General features: G+C 36.7%; 2 protein-coding genes and 1 pseudogene across 3 annotated transcripts in view; 1 reads left to right on the top strand and 2 right to left on the bottom strand.

The window, feature by feature from the left end:
• Positions 1–482: 482 nt before the first annotated feature.
• LOC117930968 (pentatricopeptide repeat-containing protein At4g39530-like) lies at positions 483–2,600 on the top strand. Its single transcript, XM_034851796.1, has one exon. It carries the CDS (start codon positions 483–485, stop codon positions 2,598–2,600), a length of 2,118 nt encoding a protein of 705 aa, XP_034707687.1.
• Positions 2,601–2,677: 77 nt separating this feature from the next.
• LOC117926630 (40S ribosomal protein S10-1) overlaps positions 2,678–27,075 on the bottom strand; it is a 42,217-nt gene continuing 17,819 nt past the window's right edge. The window contains exons 1-5 of one of the 2 annotated variants that reach the window (XM_034845802.1): positions 9,974–10,081; positions 9,621–9,669; positions 9,241–9,517; positions 8,925–9,057; positions 2,678–2,957 (exon numbers count right to left, since the gene is read on the bottom strand). In XM_034845802.1, coding sequence (XP_034701693.1) covers positions 2,877–2,957; positions 8,925–9,057; positions 9,241–9,517; positions 9,621–9,669; positions 9,974–9,976 — 543 coding nt within the window. In that variant the 5' untranslated portion in view covers positions 9,977–10,081 and the 3' untranslated portion in view covers positions 2,678–2,876. Of the gene's footprint in view, positions 2,958–8,924; positions 9,058–9,240; positions 9,518–9,620; positions 9,670–9,973; positions 10,082–27,075 lie in introns of those variants that run through there. The other variant, XM_034845811.1, reaches the window with a different exon arrangement.
• On the bottom strand, positions 19,085–21,172 carry LOC117905818 (annotated as a pseudogene).

Genomic DNA, 27,075 nt, shown 5'->3' with positions numbered 1-27,075 from the left:
CTTCCCCGCAAACATAGGAAATATGCCAAATTTCATGGTGGTCAGATAGATTAAGGAAATACAACCACCTGACACCTACATTCAATATTCAGCTAAGGATGTTGCTAAGTTTTCAATGGAACACGTTTTTCGCTCGTACCTCATGCTCATGCCCACTACAATTGTAGATTAGCTATTTGTATGCAGCCATTTTGGGTTTTGTTTTTTTTGTGTTTAAATTGAAGTGCATGTTATGAGCGTATTGGTATTCCCCCTATTTCAGAAACAAAATCTTCCAATTCCCCTATTCTTCTCATTACCTATCAGTATAACCAAGAAGAAACCTTCAACTCGAACCAGTGATATTCCAACTTGGGCTTTTTGTTCACTGTCCCATCCCTACATTCTCTCTTGGGATCCCTAATAGAAATCTAACATGTGATACCTGTATACAAACAAGCTCAAGCCAGTGACACCATCGTCTTCCAGGCTTGATTCTCCAAATGTATTCTCTACAATCGCTTCCCCTCATTTCTTCTTCTTCTGTTCATAGGCCAGCACCTGCAAAGCAACCCCGATTAGCTGAGCCCGGAGACAAATATCCCCACATTCACACACTTTCCGATTGCTTAACGGCCGTGCGTGTGTTGAGTTCATGCGCTGCAAACAGGGACCTGAGACTAGGCTTTTGCGTTCACACCAACATACTCAAGTCTGGGCTCCACACAAATGTCTTTGTCGCCAATTCCCTCATGGATATGTACGCAAAATGTGGGCGTATGGAGCATGCTGCAAAATTGTTTGATCATATGCCTGACAAAACTGTGGTATCATGGACATCAATGATGTCTGGTCACTGCCAAAGAGGAGCTTTTGATGAAGTGATATCCATCTTTTGGCGGATGTTGGAGACCCTGCAGCCCAATGAATACACTCTAGCAGTGATTCTACAAGCTTGCGCCCAAAAACGGGACTTGAAATTGGTTCAATTGATCCATTGTCACATTATAAAAACCGGGTTTGTGATGGATGCTTTCTTGCAGAATTCTTTGATTGATGGGTACACAAAATCTGGGACACTGGTGGCTGCAGAGAAGCTGATGAAGAGATTGACTTGTAGGGATGTTGTGTCTTGGACTTCAGTCATTTCAGGTTGTGTACTCAATGGAATGGTGGAGAAGGCCCTTCTCTTCTTCTTTGAGATGCAGGAAGATGGGGTCTCACCAAATACGGTAACAATTCTCAGCATCTTGCAGGCTTGCTCTTTGATTAATGAATGGCAAGTTTTTCAGTGGGTTCATGGCTTGGTTATGAAAGCGGAATGGCGAGAAAATGTTTTCGTGATGAATTCCCTTGTTGAGATGTATTCCATTAATGGATATTTCAAGGAAGGATTTCAGATTTTTTGCAACTTCTGTTTCGAGGGTGACGGCCAGTATCTTAGTACAGAGACGATAGCCACGCTTCTGCAGGGATGCAGCCATTCTAAGTGTCTGAAGCTTGGAGAGCAGATTCATGGGTACCTGATTAAACATGGGTTCTTTCCTTGCACCATCATCGAAAATTCTCTGATTTACATGTACGCAGAAAATGAAAGAGACGATGCAGCTTTTCAACTCTTCAGGAAGATGAGCTGCAGAGACATAGTTTCATGGAATACCATGATTTCATCCCTTGTAAAGGGAAGCAGTTCCTATCAGGCCTTGATGCTGCTGAGTGAGGTTCACAGCAATGGTGGATTGGATATGATTTACCCGGATTTTGTTACAATATTGGCATCAATTCAAGCCTGCTCAAGCTTGGCATCCCTGCAACTAGGTCAAGTAATTCATGGATACATAACCAGAGCAGGTTTGATTTGTGATATTTTTGTCCAGAATTCACTGGTGGACATGTATGGAAAATGTGGCAGGTTGGATTTAGCGGAGAAAGTCTCTGAGGAAATGCCTGTAAGAGATCTGGGTTCATGGAATTCACTCATTGCTGCATATGGGATCAATGGAAATGGAATCTCTGCCCTAAATGTCTTCAAGCAACTGAAGAACACAGGTGCCCACCGGCCAAATGCAATTACATTCACCAACATTCTCTCAGCTTGCGCTCATGCAGGGCTTGTAGCAGAAGGCTTTGAAATATTCAACAGCATGAAGAGAGAGTACAGCCTGGAGCCAAGAATCGAACACTTTGCCTGCATGGTTGATCTCTTGGGGAGGGCAGGGAGGCTTGAAGAGGCAGAGGCTTTCATTCAGAAGATGCCATTTGAGCCGGGTCCAGAAGTGTGGGGTGCCTTACTGGGTGGTTGTGGGCTCTTTGGAAACCTAGATATAGCTGAAAGGGTAGCAAAGAAACTTTCTATTTTGGAGCCGAAGAGCAGAGCTTGGAGAGTTGCATTATCAAATGTTTATGCAAGTGTCAACAAATGGGAGGATGCCGCAAAGGTGAGAGCAGAAATGAGAAGATCTGAAGAACTGCAGAAGGAAGGTGGTTGGAGCAGTGTGGAGGTGAGAGGGGAAGAGTTCCGGTTTATGGTAGGTGATACAATGCATCCAGAGGCTAGGGAGGTCTATGCAGTTTTGAAAGGAATAAATGAACATATCAGAGATGCTTGCAGAATAGTCTGAAAATCTATTGTTTCAGTACTTGGTCTCACCAAGAAAATACCATTGTTGTATAGAGATGATCAATGATCATAGAAACAGGAGTAATAATTTGAATTCCAATTAACCAGGAGGCAAGACAAATGAATGTTAAAAGGATCCCATGAAAAACACAGCTAGGATTCTAAAAATCTTCTCAAAAACACTACTCCAAACTGAAATTTAGACAAATCATTACAACTCTGGTTTATATCTCTGATCCCATAACAGCCAAAACCATAAGATCGAAACCAATGTCTCTCAAGGAAGATTTGATGAGCTGGTTGGCCCTGCACCATAGCTACCACCTCCACGACCGAAACCAGGTCTTCCACCAGGACCCTGCAGATTTGGGAATATGTCATGTAAACGATAATTGAACTGCATGCTTGTATAATTTGTAATCAAAATATATTATAAATATCTCCTCCAAAGAAAAAAAAACGAGGATCATGAAAAAATTTGCATCCAAGTAAATAACTAAGAATGATCTAAAAGAGAAATGGTTAACAAGCAGTCGAGCATCAATCAATACTCATGGGTGGTGTTATGTAAAATGCAATCATGACAGAAACTAGGACTACGTGGGAAAAAAACTCATGCTCATGGTATGTTATTCACACACTCTGCTTTGCAGTCCAGTCAACAATTTCAAAACTACAATAGATTCAATAAGATCCTTTTCTTCTTCCTTAAACCTCCAATTCTATAATAGTCTCCAGACACACAATAAAAGTTAATCAACCACACAAAATTTAAGTAGTTGCTCAACATTTTATCAACACTAAAGGATTCAAGATAACTAAAAAGTAACAATTATGAGCACAAGAAAACATAATCTATTCAAATGGAAATAGAAAATTAACTCATCAGTGATGATTAATGGATGCACATGCTGTTAAGAAGACAACCCAAACTGTTAATTAAAAAGATATATGTGCAAGCTTACAAAAGCATCTCATATGAAACCTAGTGTTTTAAAAGGCTATTAAAGCTCGAGCCTTGAGGCAAGGCTTTACAAATTAACCTTCCGGCTATAGCCTCAATTAGGGTTTGAGGCTTAAGCCTTACCCTATCAAGGCTTGTAGTTTTAAGGCTATAGCAAAGGGGTTTGGGGTTTGAGCCTTTATGGGCTATTAGAATATATTTTATAGGATGCTTAAGTCTCAATTTTCGATGAGTTTTAAAGGGTTCTATCATCTATGCTTTTGTGGACTTTTGGTATATATTTCATGAGTTTTGTATAGGGTCCCTCCTTGGTTAAACCTTTTATAAAATAAGGGCTTAGTTGACTTCCAATTAACCTTTTAAATGGAAAGCAAAAAGAGAGATTGAGAAGAATAAGGGAATTGGTGATTATTCTAGGGGTTGATCTCATATATAATCTAACTATTGGTAGATAAAAAATGATACCATTACAAGTGGTGGACAAAGCATAGTTTTAAAAGGTGTGCTTTAAGAGTGCCTGGGATCAAGGCGCAACCACTCTCTAGTTATGCATCTCACTTGTCAAGACATGTGCTTTGTTGAAGAGGTGTGCCTTGTCTATTTACTCTTCCTTTTTAAACACTTCTATTTTTTAAATTTCTAATTGTATATTGAAATTTATAAAATTTCATTACTCAATGTTTCTTTCAAATGTTTGAAATCTTAAATTTTTTATTAATTATTAATTGGATTAGAATTTGAATCATATTTTACAAAGTTGATGCATCCCATGTTGCATTTCACTTCACCCAAGCACATGGCTTGTGTTGCCCTTTGTGCGTAAGTTGTAGGAGACTTTTGTGCCTTTCAAAACTATGGGACAAAGAAGAAGAAGGATGAATGGATATTAACACCAATGGGGAGGATAATTTTTTTTTTTTTCATAGATAAGAATTGTCTTGAAAAGTGCCAAAAAAGGTGCACCAAGGTACACATGGGGAGAATAATATAGCAATTGGATATGATTATATTCCTTAGAGCATCCTATTTAATGAGAGTAACATTAATGTTGAAAACTATTTGATAAAACAATGAGCCCTAAATTTTACAAGAAAAAAAAAAGAACTAAATTACAACTATTAATAATTAAAAATAATTAATTTTATCATTATGAATTTTTTGTCTTTTTCAATATTCAATTTTTTGTGACCGAGATTTTTTTTTTTTTGGATAATTTTTATTATCTATTTGTTTAAGTTGCGGCTTAGCCTCATTCTGCTTCGCCTTATTCTACCTGAAGGCTGATAGTTAGCTTCATTTATGTAAAATGCCCCAAGACCGCTTTTAGCCTTTTAAAACATTTATGAAACCATAGAAATCTACTCTTGGCCATACAATCTAAAATTTCCTAATTGTTTAACTAAAATCAGGTGAACTTCATGTGCATTCCTTGGTCATCAATCTATTAAAAGTTTAAATCGATTAGCAGTTCTAAAGCTATTTTTCCCCTTACATTAGATGCAACATCTTAATTGAATGATAAATAGCCTTTCTGGTGGCTGGTGCTTCAATTTAGCATTCTTTTCATGCTTCGACTAGTAGGATGGAAGCACGAGATTTATACTCGATAGTCTCAAGAATCAAGATGGTGTGTGGGCCAAAAGGCAATGCAGGCACAATCTTGAAATAACATGTATCATTCTAAACTGAGTTCCACAAATAGTTCAAAGCTCATCCATTCAATAGTGTGTTCCTGGGGATGTATAAACAGTTAAGAGAAATAAGTGATGCTCTAACTTACCTTCTTTCTTTCTGAAAAGACTTATTACATGCAATTACACAAATGCTCTCGACTCTTCCCCGATTTCATTTGGTGAAGAGTACCGCTAAAGTGAAATATTCCAAAGTCGCTTTTTCTTCATCACTCCTAGGCCTTTTACCACAATTTTGAGGCTTTAAATAGCACTAATCATCCTCACAGTACGTGTTAACATACTCTATAAGCACCTCCAAATCACCTTAAAATTCTCCCCCTTGTCTTGTGATTCAAGTGTATTTCAAAATTTACTCAAGTACACAAACCTAAAATCTGATCCTTGCTATTTTCGCAATAATTATCTAGTATTCCTTATCAAAACCACACAGATGATGGTGTAAGAAAAGGAAGATTGAAATTAACAAGGCAAGCTTATTATCATCCTCAATTAAACTATGAAGAGAGATAGAATTGCAAATCTAAGCCAATATAATAATTCAAATATCAAGTTATGCTAAGTGGGCCTCTTTGGAAGAAACTCATTGGAGGCAGCATTCAAGGGAGTTATGGTTAAGGGAAGGGGACAGAAATACAGGTTATTTTCATCGAATGGCGGCTGCCCATCGTAGAATCAATCATATGGACAGAATTAAGATAAACGAGGTGTGGCTGACCGAGGAGAAGGATGTGAGAGAAGGGGTAGTTAATGCTTTTCAATGCTTACTCACAGAAAATTCAGATTGGAAGGTGGATATAGAAAGGCTGCAGTTAGAGCAAATTAGTCAGCAAGAGGCGGATAATTTGGAGCACCCTTTCTTTGAGGATGAAATTCATAGTGCCCTAATAGAGATGAATGGGGACAAAGCCCCAGGACCGGACGGATTTACAATGGCATTTTGGCAAAGCTGTTGGGCTTTAGTTAAAGAGGAGGTCTTGGATTTGTTTAAGGAGTTCTATGAGCAAAGTGCCTTTATCAAGAGTCTCAACAATACGTTTCTAGTATTGTTACCCAAGAAAGGGGGGGCTGAGGATCTTAAGGATTTTAGGTCAATCGGTCTTTTGGGGGGGTTGTACAAACCATTGGCCAAGGTGTTGGCCAATAGACTCAAGAAAGTGATAGGGAAAGTGGTCTCCATAGATCAGAATGCATTTGTGATGGACAGGCAGATCTTTGATGCCTCTTTAATTGCAAATGAGGTGATTGATGCTTGGCAAAAAAGGGAAGAGAAAGGTCTCATCTGTAAGCTGGATATAGAGAAAGCCTACGACAGTTTAAATGGGCAATTTTTTATGAAAGTCATGAAAAAAATGGGGTTCAGATCAAAGTGGTTGGGTTGGATGTGGAGTTGCATATCCACAGCCAAGTTTTCGGTGTTGGTGAATGGAGTGCCAGCTGGTTTCTTCCCAAGTTCTAAGGGGTTGCGGCAAGAAGATCCTCTTTCTCCTTACCTCTTTGTCATGGGAATGGAAGTTTTGAGCACTCTCATTAGGAGAGCTATTGAAGGGGGATTTCTGTCAGGGTGTAGGATCCGAGGAGGTGGAAGACAACCGGTGCATATATCCCATCTGTTATTTGTTGATGATACAATAGTTTTCTATGAGGCTAGGAAAGAGCATCTAACTCATTTGAGTTGGATCTTGTTTTGGTTTGAAGTCGCGTCAGGGTTAAGGATCAATTTGGATAAAAGTGAAATAATCCCAATTGGCGAGGTGGAAGAGATGGAGGAGATGGCAGCGAAATTGGGCTGCAAGGTGGGTTCTATGCCTTCTGTGTATTTGGGGCTGCCCTTGGGGGATCCTAATAAGGCTACCTCCATGTGGGATGGGGTGGAAGAGAAGGTGAGGAGAAGACTTGCGCTTTGGAAACGCCAATATATCTCCAAAGGCAGGAGACTCATTCTCATAAAGAGCACAACGGCTAGTATGCCCTTGTATCAAATGTCCCTTTTCTGTATGCCCAAGTCAGTTGCGCGGAGGTTAGAAAAATTGCAAAGGGACTTCCTTTGGAGAGGAGGAAATTTGGAAAGGAAAGTGCACTTAGTTAATTGGGAGGTTGTTTGTACGGAGAAGGAAAAGGGGGGGCTTGGCTTAAGGAAGTTAGTCCCGTTGAACAAAGCCTTGTTGGGTAAATGGATATGGAGGTTTGCTTGTGAAAAGGAAAATCTGTGGAAGCAAGTGCTTTTGGCGAAATATGGGCAAGAGGGTTTTGGTTGGAAGACCAAAAAGGTTAATGGGACATTTGGAGTAGGGCTTTGGAAGGAGATTTTGAAGGACAAAGACTGGTGCTGGGAAAATATGGCTTTTACTATTGGAAATGGTACCAAAATTAGATTTTGGACTGATCTTTGGTGCGGTTGTACAGTGTTGTCCCAAAGGTTTCCTCACCTTTATGGCATGGCTACTCATAGAAACGGCACGATAGAAGAAATGTGGGATCAGAATGTCGGTCAAGGAGGTTGGGATTTAAGGTTTGTGAGGGATTTCACTGATTGGGAGTTGGATATGGTAGGTAATTTGCTTCATGTCTTGAGGGGCTATAAACCTACCTCAGAAGAAGATGCAATCTTTTGGAAAGGGGGAAGAAACGGGCAATTTAAAGTCAAGGAAGCTTACAACTTGGTGGTTAATACCGTGGCTTAACATTTAGGTGGATAAAGTTCCAACTAAAATTTTGTTTTTTGCTTGGGAGGCCACTTGGGGGAAGGTGTTTACGTTAGATAGGCTTCAGAAAAGAGGGTGGCAACTCCCGAACTGTTGTTTCTTGTGTGACTGCGAAGAGGAATCTGTAAATCACATTCTCATACACTGTATAGTGGCAAAAGTCCTGTGGGATATGATCTTTGCTTTGTTTGGTGTTCATTGGGTCTTTCCAGAAACTGTAAAGGAGGTCTTATTGAGCTGGAGGGGCCCTTTTATAGGGGAAAAAAGGAAAAAGATATGGAAGTCTATCCCGTTGTACATTTTTTGGACTCTTTGGAAGGAAAGAAATAGACTAACTTTTAGGGGGGGAGTGATAGCAATTCAAAAATTAAAAAATTCTTTTGTCTGTAATTTATGGTGTTAGGCGAGATTGTATAGTGGAGAGAGTTCGTTGTCTCTTATAGGCTTCTTGGAGTGGATAGCCTCCAGATAAGGGCTGGTGGGGTTTTTTTTGCTTTCCTTTTGGTTGTGAGGCTTAGCTAGTTTGTATACTCTCTGTATACTTTGTGGCTTTTTGGCCTCTTTTCAATATATTCAGCGCTTATCTATCAAAAAAAAATATATCAAGTTCCTCTTTGTTTTTGTGTTGCTTTGAGGTTTTTCTTTGTCTACGTCCTGTGTACTTTGGAATGCTTTTCCAGCATTACTTTTCATAAATTGATTCTGATTACCTATCAAAAAAATAATAATAATTCAAATATCACCTACTTATAAAAATAGATATAACACCACCAAAAGGAAGAAACCACTTGCAACCATCTAAAAAGTCCAACCTGATTCATACTATTTGACCTAATAAAGAAGAAGCCATGCAGGTAAACAGAAACATTAAGAAAACAAACCAATTGCAAGATGAAAGAAACAATTAGCCTCTATTATACATATAGAACATATAATTGAATGCCAGAGCGAAGATGATAGGTTACCCTGAAAGAAGGTTGATAATCAGCAGGAGCTCCACCCTTGTCACCAAACTCACCTGGAGGTCCTCGTGGACCTCCACGGTACCCATCCCGGTCACCAAACCTTGGTCTATCTCCTTCAAAGCGAGGTGGACCACTGAAAATCACAATTTTCAACAAAACCCATTTTACATCATAAGAACTCAAAAACAAAACACGGCAATCCAAACAGATCCCAATTCACATTGTAATCAAACCATTAACCCCAATGCGCACCAAATTGTTTAACAACAGAATAATAAATAAATCACCGAACATCAACTCAAAATTGAGTCATTACCGTGGGCGGTCACCAGGTGGTCCCATTGGCCTACCGGCGGGCTTAACGGATTTCTTTAGAGTTGCAGGGACAATTTCGGAAGGAAGGTTCAAGTAAGTTCTCAGAAATTCAATGCCGTCATTGGTGAGGTACCAGTAGTAATGCATCCATGCAAAGGTCTCCCTTACGTACTCCTTCGACTTGAAGCTCTGCATCAACTTGATAACCTGCAGATTCGGGACATCGATATCGGGGTGTTTCGCGAGATTGTAGTCCTTTTTTGCATAGCAAACTCCCTCTGAAGCAAACAAGAAAAAATATATAAAATCAATATAAAAAAAAAACATGAACACACTGAATCACAGCAAATCGTGGTTTAAGTGACAGAATAAGTAAGATACCTTGAAAGAGATACTTGGAGATCTCCCTGCGGTTCTTCTCAGGAATAATCTGAAGAAAACATGAAGAAGAAAAAAACTTAGATTGAACAATTCTCTGTTTGGTCGCCAAGAAAATTACAAAAAAAGGAGATGTAATAGGAACCATAGGTGTTACAATTTCTGCTGTTTAGTCCCTAACAAAGCTAAAACTCTAATCAACAAAGCCCACAAAAATAAAGAAAAAAAAATTCCAATTAGCTTTCTTTCCCTTTTCCTTCGTTTTCTCAGTAACCAAACGGGGCATTGTAAAAGAAAAAAAAAGTGAAAAAAAAAAAGAAAAAGAAAAAGAAAAACTCCGCTGGAGAAGGACGGACCATGGTGGCGATGAGAAGGCAGCGACGGCGTTAGAGGGCGGCTAAACCTCTGGTGAAATCTCTCACGCTCTATCGCTTGTTGCAGAAACCCTAAAATCGTATAACGCCGTACTTTATAGACGGCCTCTGGATAGCTTGCGGGTTGGGCTTTGATTGGACCCTAAAATTGGGCCTATCTAGGTTATTATAGTCCGTGAAGTTTCTAAAGATCAGTGTAAATGTTTTTTAATTTGTTTTACAAAAATATTTAATATTAAAAAATTGAAAAGTTTTTACACAACTTAAATAAAAGATTTCTTTTGATGTTGAGCTTGAAGGAAAACGACCTCATCGGCTTCTTCAAATTACAAATAAATTCTATTAAAAATATGGAAATACTTTTCATTTCAGAGTTTTATTCCAACACTCCTTAAAAATTGTGTTTCACCTTCACAAATTGCTTTTAATATTTGAGAAGTTATCTTAAATATGTTTTTAAGGTATTTTTGAAAACAGATAAAAAGATGAACAAATTTTAATGAAAATCAATTCTAAAAAGTTTTGCCCCATGTCAAATTGAAAATATTGATTACTAATACTCACTAATTTTATTTTATTTTTTGTAAAAAATTTAAATCCTTCTTGTGTTCCAATAATGAATAGTTGATTATATTTTATTTAGAATTTGATCCATATTGAGTTAGTTAACCAAAAATGCAATTTTTAAGGTATTAGCCACAGAAATAATTAATACAATCACATGTTCATTAAAGACAAGATAGAGACCGAATGAGAGAGGAAAAGAAAGTTTGAAAAAATAAATTGATATAGATATTCTAAAATTTTTAACTTACTTTGCTAGGACAATGAATCTTCCTTTTAAGTTAGTAATTTTATTCCTTTTACTCTTTGGTTTATAAAACTTTTTAGATATTGATTTACTTTCCATTAAAGATTTAAAGTCGTTGTTCATTTGACGAAAAGTTATAATAAGTTTGAATTATGATAGATTAAGTGTATATTTTTATTGAATTAAAAATACTTAAATTAATATTTTGAAAATGATGCTTGAGCGATAGAAGCAGTGCTCAAGCGCTTGAGGCACTCGAGTGCTCGTATGGAATTTGTCAGATTATGATAAAATATTTTTATGGATAATTACGAAAATTGTTTTTGAAAAAATTTGAGATATCGATCCCTTAGTGTCTAAAGGCCTATATAAAACCTATTATAACTCTTTTAAGGGACACTTACCGAGATAAGTAATCAAACTTATACTATTTCCAATCAAGGATTGAAATATCGGTTTTTATGGATATATCGGTACTTCGATTTTATGGATATATCGAAAATATCGGAGAAATATCGGTGGATATTTTTTCACAAATATCGGTGAAGTGAAAAATATTTAAAATTAATAGGAATGCTTGAAAAAAATTCAAAAAATGATAAAATAAGTAAGAATACACATTTCAAAGTTATCTTGTAAGTGTAATTGATATATATATAATTAAGAAAAAAAAATATCGTAAACAGAGATATATTGGTAGATTCGATATTTGAATTTTAAAAATAATATATATGAATTTTGAAAGTGTATAAAGTTATAATTGAATTAAGAAATATTTGATTTTATTGAATAAAAATAATTTATACATAAATATAATACATATGAGACTGCAATAGTCCTTATACTAAGAAAGAGATCGATGTGATTTCATTATATTGTTAGATGAAGGGAGTTCATCCGGTTGAAAACAGTATTTATTTTAAAATTTTTAAAATACTTTTATTAAAACATATTTTATTATATTTTAAATGAAAAATTAAATTAGTTTATATAAAATATATTATTTAAGATTTAATTTTTAAAATTTTATTAAAAATACGTGATAACAACTTTTTCTATTAATATTAATTTATTTAATAATCAAAATAAATGTTGATAATTAATAATTATTTATATAGAGAGTGGAAAATTGTTCTCATGATTTTTTTTTCATTTTTTTATTTTTTTTATCTCCACTAAATCTAAAAATAAAAAAGGCACTGTAGACCCCATGTGGGGCTTGTTTTGCTGCAGCATATTTGGCCACGTGTCACTCTCGGGTTGGCTATTAGTGGAATCAAATAGTGGATTTGGAGGACAAATAGGAGAGCGACACCTGTAAAGATGAGGAAGATTCTAGAAGAAGGAGCATGCTTTCTGTTATGGAGGGGATGGCCAGCTGCAAGCACAAAAAAAGAAAAGAGCTCTCGAGGCTGGCCGTTGGAAGATTTTTTTGAAAGAAGAAGCAAAAGAAACAGAGGGGGACAAGCTTGGAGGGGGGAAGAAAAAAGACTAGAAAAAAAGAGAGAGGTTGCTGGAGAGAAAAAAGAGAGCAGAGGGTTTTCAGGAGGAGGAGGGAGGCTGATCACGGGCAAGAAGGGAACTCATGGATTCTTTTCTACAGGTTGGTTTTTCTCACATTAAGGCTTTCCTTTTTGTTTGTGTTATCTGGATATTAATGAGTTCTTATCTCAGTGTTTAAATGCATTTGCTGGGAATTTTTGCTTGTTTTTTTTTGGACTTTGAGTTTGCTTGCATTCACCCTCACCATCCCCACCATCTATCATATTCATTACCAGGAGCTTGATTCATCATTTTGCTCATTCTAATGACTTCCATACCTCATCATGCCTCTTCATACCCATTGTCATCCCCTATACCCATCAAACCATCCTACTAAGCTCATTTCTCACTCTAAACTTTCTTCATACCCATTAACCATTTCATCTCTCATCCATCACACTTTCTCTCTCTACACCACACCACTCTCCTATTCTCTTTCAAGTGCCCTTCAAGTTCATTCTTCTCACCTTTGCATGGCCATGCACGGCCATGCATGACCACCTTCATACCCATTCCCTAGTCCATATGCATGGTCTCAACATGCATGACCACCTTCATACCCATCTCCATGCATGCCCATGTCACCTAGCTACTATACCCGTCATCACCTTTTCTCTCTCTACATTCTCCCATCCACTTGCATGGGAACCATGCATGCCACCACCCTTCTATGCCCACCTTACCCATTCTTTCTTACCATCTTTCTCTCTCTACACCACGTTCTTCATGCCCACTTCCTATCCACATGCATGAAACCATGCATGGAACCATGCATGCCACCACCCTTCTATGCCCACCTTACCCATTCTTTCTTACCACCTTTCTCTCTCTACACCACGTTCTTCATGCCCACTTCCTATCCACATGCATGAAACCATGCATGGAATCATGCATATCATCACCCTCTCATGCCCACCTTACCCATTCTTTCTTACCACTTTTCTCTCTCTACACCACGTTCTTCATGCCCACTTCCTATCCACATGCATGAAACCATGCATGGAATCATGCATATCATCACCCTCTCATGCCCACCTTACCCATTCTTTCTTACCACATTTCTCTCTATACACCACGTTCTTCATGCCCACTTCCTATCCACATGCATGGAATCATGCATATCATCACCCTATCATGCCCACCTTACCCATTCTTTCATTAACCTATCTCTCATTCCGCACCTCCATTCTTCATGCTTTCCGGGAACCATACCATCATACCCATATCAACACCCACTAACCCATTCTCTCATCATATTATTGATACTCTTTTCCCTTACTTATCACCTTTCTCATTTTCCTAACCTCCATCACCCGCTCCACTAGTCTCATACCCATTTTCTCTCACCACCGTGGCAACCTCCATCCACGCCACCCCACTTCCTTATCCTTTATCCTAGAGGGAAAGGTTTGGTAAGTTTGTTCATTTTAATTTCTACAGTGGACGTTTTTTTTATTGTTTGTGGGTCTTGCATATTGGTTTTGAGCCCTTGGGCCTAGGTGCAATTGGGCATGGTTTGAGTTGACTATTATAAAGCAAGTTGTGTGCTGTGAGGCCCTTTGGGCCCGTTTAGGTTTGGGGTCATTATGCTAATGGATATGGGCTTGAGTTGAAGCCCAGGCCCATACGTGTTGATGGAAGGCCTCATGTTTTGTTCACCCACCTTAAGTTGGCCCATGCCCATTCCAAGCCCATGTCCACTTCAATTGATTTGTTCACCCATCTTAAGTTGGGCAAATATCACCAGAGGGATAATGAAAATTTTCTTAGGTGGTATAAGGAAGTCTTCCTAACCAAAGTCATGAGAATCAATATGGTTAAAGGTGATATTAGTTCAGAAGAAGAAGCTGATGAACTAATTAAGATGTTTGAGGGATGCCTTGAAAAATGATGCATCTATTGATGCAGTCAAGCAGTATTTCCTCAACTCGTGGAATTTGCAGGGTTCATGAGACCATGGCCCCTAAAAAGAATACCCAAGCTCCTAACCAGAAAACCTAATCCAGTCAAGCTCCTTCTCCCCATAAAATGCTATGGAGCCAACAAGTTGGCTCAACCGGCAGGGCTCGCGCTCCTAGGCACACTGCTACCTATCCATGCCCATTCCAAGCCCATGCCCACTTCAATTGATTTGTTCACCCACCTTAAGTTGGCCCATGCCCATTCCAAAGTCATACCCACCTCAAGTCAGCCCTTTTGTTTTCAATTTGCATGACTTATCTTCCTAAAAACATTAATTCCATTTTCTAAATTAAATTACAATTTTTGAAATTAAAATTCTTACATCAATTTATTTAATCGTCATTATCTTATTTATTTATTTATTTGTTCATTTTTAAAATTCAACCTTTAATGATCTCTCAAAATTCTGTTTTCTAAATTAAATTCCAATGTCCGAAATTTTAATTCTTACATCAATTTATTTAATCGTCATTATTTTATTTATTTATTTATTCGTTTATTTTTAAAATTCAACCTTCAAACAATTCCTCAAAATCCCGATTTCTAAATTTAAATTCCGATTTCCGAAATTTTTAATTCTCATATCGATTTATTTAATCATTATCATTTTATTTATTCGTTTATTTTGAAACTCAATCTTTAAATAATTCTTCAGGATTCCAATTTTCGAAATTTAACTTCCAAAATTCTCATTCCTAAATTCAATTTCCAAATAATTTTCGAAACTCCAATTATCAAACAATCTTCGAGACTCCAATTTTCAAATAAATTTCAAAAATCCAGTTTTCACTCGAACAGTTTTTAATTCCGCTTTGGTTTTTAAATAATCTTCTTTTTTCTCTTAATTTTATATAAGCGTGAATGTCATTTTCATAATTTCAGAATAATGGAATTTGTGAGATTAATTCATGCAAGATCGATCGGGCTTTGGTGGGGGCCCCACATACGTGATTTTATGATCGATTGGAGGATTGATTGATTTAATTGTCATGCATGATTGATTTTATTCTGCTCTATGACATGCTCGAAATTATTCTTTAATTGTGCACTAATCTCACTTCTTGATAGCGCTTTATGGATCACTGCCCAGGTATGCATCCACATCCGCTCGGATCATTTTCTGTATGCATGTTTAGATTCTCACATGTGCATGATCACTATGGGTATTCATTGATTCCCTCATCAATTGTCATGATTGCGTCATTTTATTAGTAGAGACTCGACTTTAGGGACTTAAAGGGGTGTTATGGTCTGTACCGTACCTTCCTGATAAGTAACCTGACCCCCGAACCCGATCCGGTTTTTCACAGACCACCTTTTCCAAAATAAGGAGTCACACTTAGGGTTTTTCTTTCTTATTTTGTTTACCCTTTAAAAATAAAACAAAAATAAGTGGCGACTCCAAGTCATTTTTTTAATCAAATAAAAATCAATTTTTTTTTTAAATAATAAAAATCGAGCTAGCCATCGAGTGGGAAACGCATGAGCACAAAATGCGGGGTCCACAGGCACCCACTTCTCTCTTGGGCATCAAGAACCCTTTTCTGAAGTTGTCCTCCAACGAGAGAATCCCTAAAAAAAGCCCTATTTTCCTCTGCTACTCTCAAATCTCAATCCTCGCAGGTACTAATCTAATCATGTTATTATTTTTTTTTTTTGCAACCCCCGTTTGATTCCCAAGAAAATCCATCCCCCATTAGATTTCCAGGAAAATTCATCCTCGTTTGATTTCCGAGAAAATCCATTCAAAACCCCCAAAGAAAACCAAAAAAATTGCTTTTCTTTTGCTCCCTGTGTTTTCTGGATCTGTTTTAGGGGTCTCTTCGCTGTTGTGCCATTGGATTTAAATTTCACGAACCCTAAATCCACGATTTTTGAGCCAGGCTGAAAAACACAACTGCGCGGGCTGGACTGGTAGGAAATATCGGGAAATTTTCCGAAAAATCGGTAAAAATACCTCCGGTTGCTCCGCGCGTAAGATCCACTCGCGATTTTTCTCCGATTTATCAGTGCTTCACCGATATTTCACTGATATATCGGCGATTTTGCCGATTTTTTGGCAATATTTCCGTGGATCGATAATCGGTGGCCATTATCGTTTCTGTGACGACCGATATCCGATATTTCCCAATTTTTCAATCCCTGTTTCCAATCTTTCAAGAAGGATTCAAAACATTGAATCTAGGTTTGTTAGAATTTATGTATCTCTTCAGCGAGGTTAAGGAATACTTACTAGAGTAATTAAAGATTGTTGCATCGTGGACATAGATTAAATTGTAAGTTTTGAAAAGTAAGTTCTTAGGATAAAGTAGTCAAGTAATTCTATATGACTTAATCTCAAATAGTAGATTTAAATTTGAGGTCTTAAATCTCATGGTTTTTTATCTTCATAATGAATATAAAGGTTTTAGACATAAAAAGTCTCGTGTCCCTTGATCATTTGATTATTTTGATTATACTGATTATGCCTAATTCTAATATATTTAATTTGGGTTAGAATATTATCTCCTAATTAATAATTTTTAAAAAGTACACTCATTCACCTCCTTTGAGAATTACATATGTTTTTTCAATTTTCATTTTACATTTATCTTTATTTTAAATTAGAGCTTTAATGAACAAAGTTTGTATGAAATTATAAAACTAAATATAAGGGATGATGCTAGCTTATAACAAGGATTGGATTTACCATTGGAGGTCTTTTCCACTTGAGATGATCCTGACCCATCTCTCTATATAATGTAATATTTAAAATTTAAAATTCTCAATTGTAGAGGCAAGGCCTGATGGTCTACATACCACTACACCAGAGAAAGAGTCAAATATAAGAGAGCTTAGTGTTGGACATGGAAATCAAACTCAGACCACTAAAAATTCACCTATGATCAACTACCCTTTGGCATGATTCAATGACAGCTTCCAACCCTCTCCATGCAAAACTCAACTACTTTTAGCTGCAAAAATTTGGAGTCAATTTCTTCATGAGTAGTGAAGAATTTTGGTGTTTTAAGGGAGTCATTCATCTTTGAATATTGCTAATTAATTGAGTAATTCAGTTGGGCTTTGATTATGGGGAGCAACCATGGTCTCAGACTTCCTTGAGAGCTTCTTGACAAGAAGCCTGCATGTAACCAATAACTGATGCTCTAAGAATTCCAACAAGAAAACGAAAGAAATCAACAAATAAAGAAATAACCAAGACTCTTATTAGAAGCTGGTAATTGAAGATTTCATGATTCCATGAACATGTACCATCATACATATATTCTTCAGCTTGCAGTCTGATATATCAAGTTGCTTCAAATGAGGGGAAAGGTCACAGCTAGCACAACAGGGACACATGAGACGAAAACTTTCCCCAGCAAGCAAAATCACAGATTATATATATAGTTAAACCAAACCCTTAGAAAAATTTGAAACTATTTAATGGGGGGTTTCAGAACTTGGAGAAGAAAGAGGCACATCCTTCATTGTCAATTATGATGAGCAGCATATGATGAACTGGGGTTATGGCTTCCATGTGGACGACCAATAGGACAGTACAGCTAATGTATATGAGACTTAGGCGTCTCACTCATGGACATATTTTGCCTTCTTCGTCACCAACAATCTGTAGGATCCAAGTCATCAAAGTACAGGGTCCATTTTGAGGAAAAAGCCAGTTTATGCGGGGCGATTTTTCCGATCATATCACACTCACGATGCAGTAGTACTACTACTGTACCCTTTCTAGCTACCTTAAATTTGAATGATATATGGTTAATGCTGGGCGACAAAGTTTTTTCTGTATATAGAACATCTGTATAGGGTTCAAAACAGTTATCATTTAATAGCATCACTAGGCAGTATTCACCAAGAATCATATATATTTATATTTTTGTTGTTGCTGTGATTTGGCTAACTGTATGTTGTAAAGTAAAAGTAATGATCAAACCTCTCAGAAATGACTGAAAATGTGATCATGCTTATAACTATAAGTAGCAAGATAATGGGATAGGAGATCAACAACCCAAGTTACCAAAGAGGACAATAATGTTCCTCTTTTTCCTTCTCCAAATAAGTGGCTACAATAATTTTGAACAGATCTGAAAATTTTCCACAGGAAATATCAATATCATCATCATCATCACTTTGGGCATATATGCATACAGTGCTGTTTTATTCAAGTTTGTAAGAACCTATCTGCAGCAAATAATTTACTCTTTGAATTGATTTTCAACAAAATGATCTTCATCATGGGTGAAAATTAACCTTGTGGCTAGCTGGAGAGTGTTCTGATCAGGCACTCCAGAAACATGGTTCATGATCTTACCATGCATGTATTTTCCATGAAGCCAGAAAGGGTAATTCATGGAATAGGAAAGTGATGATCTTAAATATCATGGATGATGATTTGTTTTCAGTTGAAAAGAAAATTGCAGTGGACAAATCATTTGAGAAGGATTAAGCTCATCAGAGATCCATACTGCACTGCATGTAGTACAGCCAGCTAGCATTGCTGATGAAAGCCAAGATATTCAATGACATTTCCCAAGTTTGTGTTCATTAATTCACTTGAATTTCCTCTATTTTTTCCCATATATAGCAGGCAAGTGAGAAGGCTTATCATTAAAAAAAAGGCTTGAAAAGTGAAAAAAAGCAAAACCATTACTATCAATCAACACCATGACAAACAGTGAAAGAGCAAATTATCTCATCATCTCCCTCCTTTTCAGGCTGTGAGCTTGCTCTTATTCTTTTTTCTCTTCTGTTTCCCAAAAAAAAAAACCAAGAAAACATTGCATGAATGCTTATGTTGTATATCCTCACAATTTCATAATTACCTCACCAATAGTTAAAAGAAAAAAAAAGGGGGGGAAGACACTAGAAGAAACAAACTCTTTTCAGTAACCTCCACCATTTTAAGCCCTTTTCCTAGAGAAGTTGGGGATGAGATCAGTGTTCACCATCTTCCAATATCTTATAGAGATGTCGAGTAAGACGATAACACAGCTCCCATGTTGGATGAAGGTGGTGCAATCTCTTCTCCTCCAAGGTGTCCTTCAACTTGATCCCAGAATAGAAAGCTTGGCACTGTTGGGATTCAACCCAGTCATTCAACTCCTGCCTCTGTAAGCACTCCAGTGCTATCTCTCCCTCCTCGTCGATGCTACAAGATTGCACCTGCATGGGCACCATGTTCTCTATGTTCTCTACCAATGGAGGCAAATAATTCGTATCCATGCCAACTGAATAAGATGCTGGAGGAGGTAGTGCTTCAACTTGATGCTGGTTCAGCTGCCATGTTTCTGAACTCAAGCCTGCCACTTCCTGGAAAAGCTCCGTTCGTCCATTGCCATCCCCGATCAAGTCTAGTGAACCAGTGTCGAACATAAATAGAGGAGCAGGAGAAGAAAATAGGGTTTCTTGAGCAGGCTGCTTCATCATCAAATCTTGATTCACCATGTCCAGTTGGCTCGAACCGTAGCCCAATTGGGAATGCTCAGTGTTTGTTATAGATGATGCTAGAGGTGCCGACGGCTTCCTTATCTTCTTTTTGATCCACGAATTCCAGTAATTCTTTATCTCATTGTCTGTTCTTCCAGGCAAGTGACTTGCAATATGAGCCCATCTACAATTCCCAAACAAATGTCAGTCCTTAAGAGGACTGAAACACCTCAAAGTTTGTGATAAGTTCATGAATACGGTGGGTTTGGAAGTAACTTCACGAATTAAAGAATGAATTATTGGTATAAAAATAAAGATATAATGATGTGGAAGTTTTGAATATACACTGTCTAGAGGACATGTAATTTCAGCTGAAAGCTTCCATGTCAACCTCCAAAATTGCCGCTTTAACTTCCACCCAATGCTGGTGATGCATGCTTAAAAACATGTTTAATAGCACGGGGAATTCTGACTATTATTTAATACATAATCTAGAAACCAATACACAAGCTTAACCAACAAGGTTTTAAAATTTCATTTAGAAGGTAAACTCCAAGGTCGGTGATGATGACTCTCTAAAAAAAATAATAGAAAATAAAAGAAAATTATTTCTTCTGCAAATGACATTGAAGTTGCTTCCAAACACACCCAGAAATGGAGGATGATCAACAAACACGGTTCTGAGACACTGCCCAGAACTGGTTATTTGGCTGCAATTGTAATTATAACATGAAGAGGATGTAGAGTGAGTTAGAATTAACCTATTGCCTACAACCCCATGAAGGTTGATAATCAGTTTCTCCTCCTCTGGGGTGAACCTTCCTCTTCTGATATCGGGTCTCAAGTAGTTGATCCACCTCAGGCGGCAGCTTTTGCCGCATCTTTGTAGCCCTTCGACCAGAAAGAAAAGAAAAGAAAAGAAAAGAAAAAACCATTTCAGTTTTCAGCTTATATTCAGATGTGTGGGATGTGTGGTTTGTGTAAGAGAATGGAGAGAGAGAGAGAGAGAGGTGAGACCAGCTTTCTCAGGGACTTCACTCCAACAACCATAGCCATAGGTGGTGATGTATCTGATGAGCTTTTCGTCTTCCTCAGGGGACCAAAGCCCCCTCTTTACCTTCTGTTGATTGCAGCAAGAAGGTGACCCATTTCTCTTTTTCCTAGCTATAGCTAGCTCTCCAAATCCTCTTAATTTGTTTTGCTGTGATTTGTGTGTATGGAAATTGAATGCCTAGCTCATGACGGAAGAACTAGTCCTTAAGTACAACTGCAAGCAGCCGACATTTGCACCGGATGGGCTCCACAGTTGGGATCCACCGCTCCCATCTAACCCTAAAACGACATTTCATCAGCTTTATTCTTAACTCTCTCATCTCTACGTACACTTGTATTACGTAACCCTTAACCAACTTCACGTACCCCCACCCCAACCATGCCATGGCTTCTTCCTCCAGTGTCCGGCCACGTCATACTGTCGGCCGGTCATGCACCAAGCCACACCTCTCCCTCTGCAACTACATTCATTGGTTTCTCTTCTAATTAATTTTGTTTTAATTATTGTCTTCAGTACACAAATCCCAGTTTGGTGATTGTCCATGAATGAATCAGAATATGAAAATGTAAAAGTTTTGTAAAATATACTATTAAGATTGATCAATTAGTCTACTGGCATGGTTTCGTATGAGCTATTTATGAGAGAAATTTAAAGCTTTTCAGAGAGAGATTTCAAGAGAACAGATCTACAATGCCAAAGTTTTTAACAGAAGGGATGATGGTAGCCATAGTTTAGGGGACATCTGGAGACCACACGAAAACGAAGTTTCTTAATTTTGTGTTTTTTACCCGAACACTGCATATATATATATATATATATTTATATATCATTTCAGCAATATTCTGAGACGTGACTCATGATCATTTTTATTTTATTTTCTGGAATTATTGTTTTGGTAATTATTGATGACGGTTGCATCACGTAACTCCTGAATTCAAACCAATGCAAATCAGATATTGACTCATATATATATATATATATCTATTCCCTGGTGTTTCCAAAATAGACATTGGTTACTGAGGATGACAAGCATGTGGTTTGATCTTTCTGCAAGGTTAATCAATTAATTTACACAGTGAGTTATACACTTAATTGCAATCCGTTTACTTGATTATTTATGTTGCTTAATTGACAAGAAATAATGCTTATTGTCCAGGAAAATATCTATATTTATCACAGTTAATGACACCCAATCCAATTGGCTGTTGATCCACAACATCTCCTTGATGAGACAATAGATATCAACTTTAGGCCTCAGTTAGGGTTTAACATATATATCTTAGAACTTAATCTTAGATTGTTTCGTTATCTCTGGACCTTTTCAGATTTTCTTAGATTCAGTTGTTCATATATATATATATACACACACCCAAGTGACTTTCTGGGATCAATGTACAAATCAATGTCAAGTGGATCGGAATTCTCTAGTTCCCCGTTAGGTTATATTTTCTTTTAATTATTTCTTGCTCAACTGTATCATGATAACTAAACTTTTCACATATTAGCTGTCTATATACTTTATAACTTAATTCATAACCTAATTTTTTGTTCATATCAACCATTACCGATCCTCATTAACTGAGACTTATTAATCAGAGCTCCCAATCCAGTCAGATGTCGGTGCACCAATTTAAAGCCAAATCATCATGGATCATCTGATGTATGGACCCCAATGCATTCCCACATAGCTGGAAATGGCCATGAGGTGAACATATCAGTGTGCAGAAATGGTATGAGGCCCCAAAGGAAATCATTCCCTCATAAATTCCCCTTTGTTTGCTGGGCCTCATCAAGAATTTCCTATGTTTTCCAGAATGGAAAGTAGTTTTCTGTGCTTTTTTCTGGAGCCATGATGTCATAAGCAACAGAAGTGATTTAAAAAAGTAATACTATAATCTTCTCTCTAATGATGATTGCCTAAGCATATTTAAAGAAAAAGTGCATGATTAACTTGTGGTTAACGAAAGGTTAGTTAGAATACAAAATTAAGTATTCATTTTGTATAGGTCACAGTGTTTTGCTTTTTTTAGATGATGTTTACATACGTAGAATTGAATGATGTGTGGATATAGAGAGATGTTGAAAGTGAAAATGAGGGGTCTGTTGCTTGATGCAAATCATCCACCACATTGATGTGAAGATGAAGAGTGACTTTTGCTTGGATGGATCGCAAGCTAACTTCAAAAGTAATATACAAATCATTTGAAAAAATGACCCCAGGAGGAATTGAAAAGGAGAATGATTATACTTAGCTTTAAGGAGGAGCAATGGAGTGGCTAAGAGGGCCTACCATGGGGGTTTTTAAGTAGTGTTAGTGAAATAAAATATTGAGACTTTGCCTTTAAAAGCATGGTTGGTTAAGTTATTAAGTCATGGATGAAATGTCTCTACCATTAGTCCATCTCTACTTTAAATGTGCTTCTCATGCTTCACATACTGTCTTCTTTATTATTGTAAATTTTTTTTTTTTTTTTTGGACATCTCTTGTGGGATGCTGACTTTGGTCACTCCAAGCATAAGGGTTCCCACCATATATGGCTTCTCTCATCTGATGGACCCCTTTTCCTTCATTAGAAAGCTCTCTCCCCCACCGCGGCCCCTCATATTGACTCTTTTTCCTTTCTCTTATATACGCACCCCTTTTCCTTCATTAGAAGTCTCTTCCCCCCATTAATTCTCCTTTTCCTTTCTTTTGGACCCTTTTCCATCATTAGAAGTCTGTTCCCTTTATCTCTCACTCACTCACACACAGAGTCCTTCCCTGAAAGAGAAAAAGATGATCAAAACATTCCTAGAAATGACAAGGCGCGAGAAGACAAATCAGAAACTTTCCTGGTGTATAAAATTCTCTGATTGAAAATCGCAGCAGAGTATTTCTTGAAAGAAAATTAATGTCACGACAGTAATGGCGCTTTCATAAAAGACAAATCTTTTTTCTTTCAAAGGCATGCGTGTGACCTAACAAAAGAAAAGAAAATATATAACTCTTTGTCAAATTAAGTATGATTCTTTAACCAATGGTTCAACAGGAAGGATGAATTTGTTATAAAACTAAAACCTTGTTTTTAGCGCGATTTTGAAGGAGGCAATGAAAATCATAACCCCTGCCAGCTGTTCAAACTCATGCATGAATCCTCAGATATTGCATCGATGCACAACCCCATTGAAGAATTCCTTGCCATATATAACAATCATTACCCATCTTCTTTCTGAACTTGTACGCTTTGGTTCTTCTTTTATATAACACAAATGGTCCAGTACCACTATTAGCCTAAAATCATAACATTCGCTTTCAAACTCGAAAACCCTAGATGGTTTTGCCAACATAGTTCAATATATTATTACTATTTGTTGCACTAGCAGGTGAGATGCGCCTTTTCTACTGTTCTTCTTTCCCAATATATAAAAATTTTCTCGACTGAAAGCAGACAAGAATCGTAGAAAGGCTAACAGACCAGTGTTTTGTCTTCACGAAATAAACAATTCTAGGAAGGTTGTGAAGTATAGTGCATATGGGGCATCCCGGTAGGTGAAATCCCCAGTAGTATTGAACTGGAAACTTTGGCCTAATATGCTAAACTTACAAGTTTCTAAAAAGCAATGATTTCTCCATCTTTAAATTCAATGATTTTGAAGATGACGAAACTGTTCACACAATAATTTTGAGACACTCAACACAAGTGAATAAAAAACCCTAATTGCAGTTTAGACTCCTCATGTGAAGGGTCACAATTCCAATGCCCCAGTTTGGAGGTTTATACATAATGCATTGTACCATATATGCCTATTCCATCATGTCGGGTGGCCAATCTCCATGTTTTTATTATACTTTTTCTCAACCTTTTATTTCTTCGTTGCGGCCCTGCGGACCATGAGATTTATGAGATTGGGTGTCTTTTGCGTGTCAGTTCACACTTGTCTTCTCATTAATGGAGGCAACGTCTAAAAGGTTAGGCCCCCACCCAACGTGGTTTTTTTTCTTTTATGGAAAGAAACTAGAGAATTTTTACACATCCTATTGAAACAAAAACTTTCAGTCAAACTTTATAACATCTCTGAAAATTTACCAACACCCGACGTTCATAAGGTTAAAAGGCGCCTAATTGACCCACATCAAATATTTATAATGTTAACAGAAAACCAACTTCGATTTATAAAGTTAAGTGGAAATCATATATATATATATATATATATATATATATATATATATATTAATTATGCACCGTCAATCGTGTTGGTTTCATAATTTAATATTCTATTCAAATACTACCAATATTTATTTTTTTATCGTCATTTCTTTTATATTTTTCTTATTTATTATTACTTTAAACATCAAATTCATAAAATATCAATAATTTAATATCTCAAAAACTTTTATTTAATTTATTATGTTGGAAAAAAATTGAAACTTACATGTGAATTTATTTTTATTTTTCATAATAATCTAAAATTTTATCTTTATTGTTAATTCAAATAAATTTTTTTAACTCAAAATTATTATGGTAACTCTATCAAATCCGAATAAATTTCTTTTTTTCATTGTGTTTGATAAAAGGCCACATGTGAATTTGTTGTTTATACTTATTTTACCTTTATTTTTTTACTTATCACTATTGTAAATTTCAAATTTATTAAAATAATTATAAAGATGATTTTTTAATTATTAATAATTTAATATTTGAAAATTAATTTGAGTTATTAATTTCTAATAATTAATAATGATTGATATCATATCTTTTAATCATTTATCAATTAAATAACTTTTTTAATAAGAATTTTGAATTTTGAATTTATTTATTATTAATAATTATTTGGAAAATTAAATTTATAATTCTTATAGATGAAACCTTTGTCCAGAAAGAGATAATGTTTCTAAAGACAATGAGTGAACTATATTTTACTAATGAAATAATTTAAATTAATTTTAAGACTTATCTATATATATCATTATTAAAAATAATAATTTAACTATAAGTTATTTACTTTAATAATTTATAAATAACTTAAAATTAATTAAAATAATATATAAAATACAAAATTTTAAAATATGATATTAATAAATAAATAATACTTATAAATAGATAAATCAAATATATTATATTAATAGATAATATATTGTAATATATTATAATAATATAAGATTATCTTTTACATTTCTTTAAATAAGTTATATTTTTTTATAATTAAGTGACTAGCTTAGTTTCTATATCTATCTTATATGTCATATATATATTTTTTAAATTATATAGTCCCAATAACTTTTTTTTCTATGCAATATGGGATATCACAAAAACATTATCTAATATTCTTGATTGGGTTGTGTAGACCCCCTCAAAGGGTGTTCATTTTTTTTTATGATTATTATCTGATTATCTTTCCTAGCCAACCCGAAGAGGAGCCGTTCTCGGGCAGCTAAATGGAGAATGGGAAGTGAAAGAAAGCGGCTGATGAGAAAGAGCCGTTTCTCGGGCAGCTAAAGAAGGCTGGCAGCCAAAGAGGATGATGGGTGAGCTGTTCTTGAGCAGCCCAAAGAACTTGAGGTGACGGTCTAAGGGAACAGAGGAGCTAGGGCTGCAGGGGTGACAGAGGAGATATTTCAGTGGCTTGCTGAGGAAGACAGGGAGGGGGGGAGTTTTAAAAAGTAAGAAGAGAGGTTGAAAAAGGGTTCGGGTGTTTTTTTTTAAAAAGGAGGCCGCTGTGGAGAGGGGTTCCGAGGAGATTCTGGGAGTTAGAGGAAGAAGCTTGAAGTCCGTTTTCGCTGGAGAAAAACTTCCTCAGGCCACCTGTTGTTTGTTGAAGATGTGATCCTAAACTCGAGTTCTTTTGAGGTTGTTAATCCATGTTTTTACTGTGAAATATTCCACAGCCATGCCAGTAGTTGTATTTGATGTATTCATTCTCACCAATGCATGGCCACCTCCATTCCATACCTGTTTTCCTCATGCCCATGCACACGGCCACCCTCACTTCTCGCTAATCACTCACTCATTTCATGCCCTTCATGCTCACTTCTCTCTCTATACCGCAGCTATACCCGTTCTCTCGCATTACCGCATCCACCATATTTCCCACTTATCCCCCATTCATCCATCCCATATCCTCCCATGTGCACGCGGTTCATGCACACGACCTGCTAGCACCCTCCCCAAGCCTTCCTGTAAAATCCACTTCCCACCATTTTCGAATCCCTTGCCAAGCACCCCCCCACATTCTGCCCATTTCCTCAAGCCAAAGCTCTAACCGCCGCCGACCTGGTCTCTGGTGACGACCACTCCATGGCTGCTGCTC

This window comes from Vitis riparia, chromosome 2 (genome assembly GCF_004353265.1).
Source record: "Vitis riparia cultivar Riparia Gloire de Montpellier isolate 1030 chromosome 2, EGFV_Vit.rip_1.0, whole genome shotgun sequence".
Lineage (NCBI taxonomy): Eukaryota > Viridiplantae > Streptophyta > Magnoliopsida > Vitales > Vitaceae > Vitis > Vitis riparia.
This window is presented reverse-complemented; position numbering and strand designations above follow the sequence as displayed.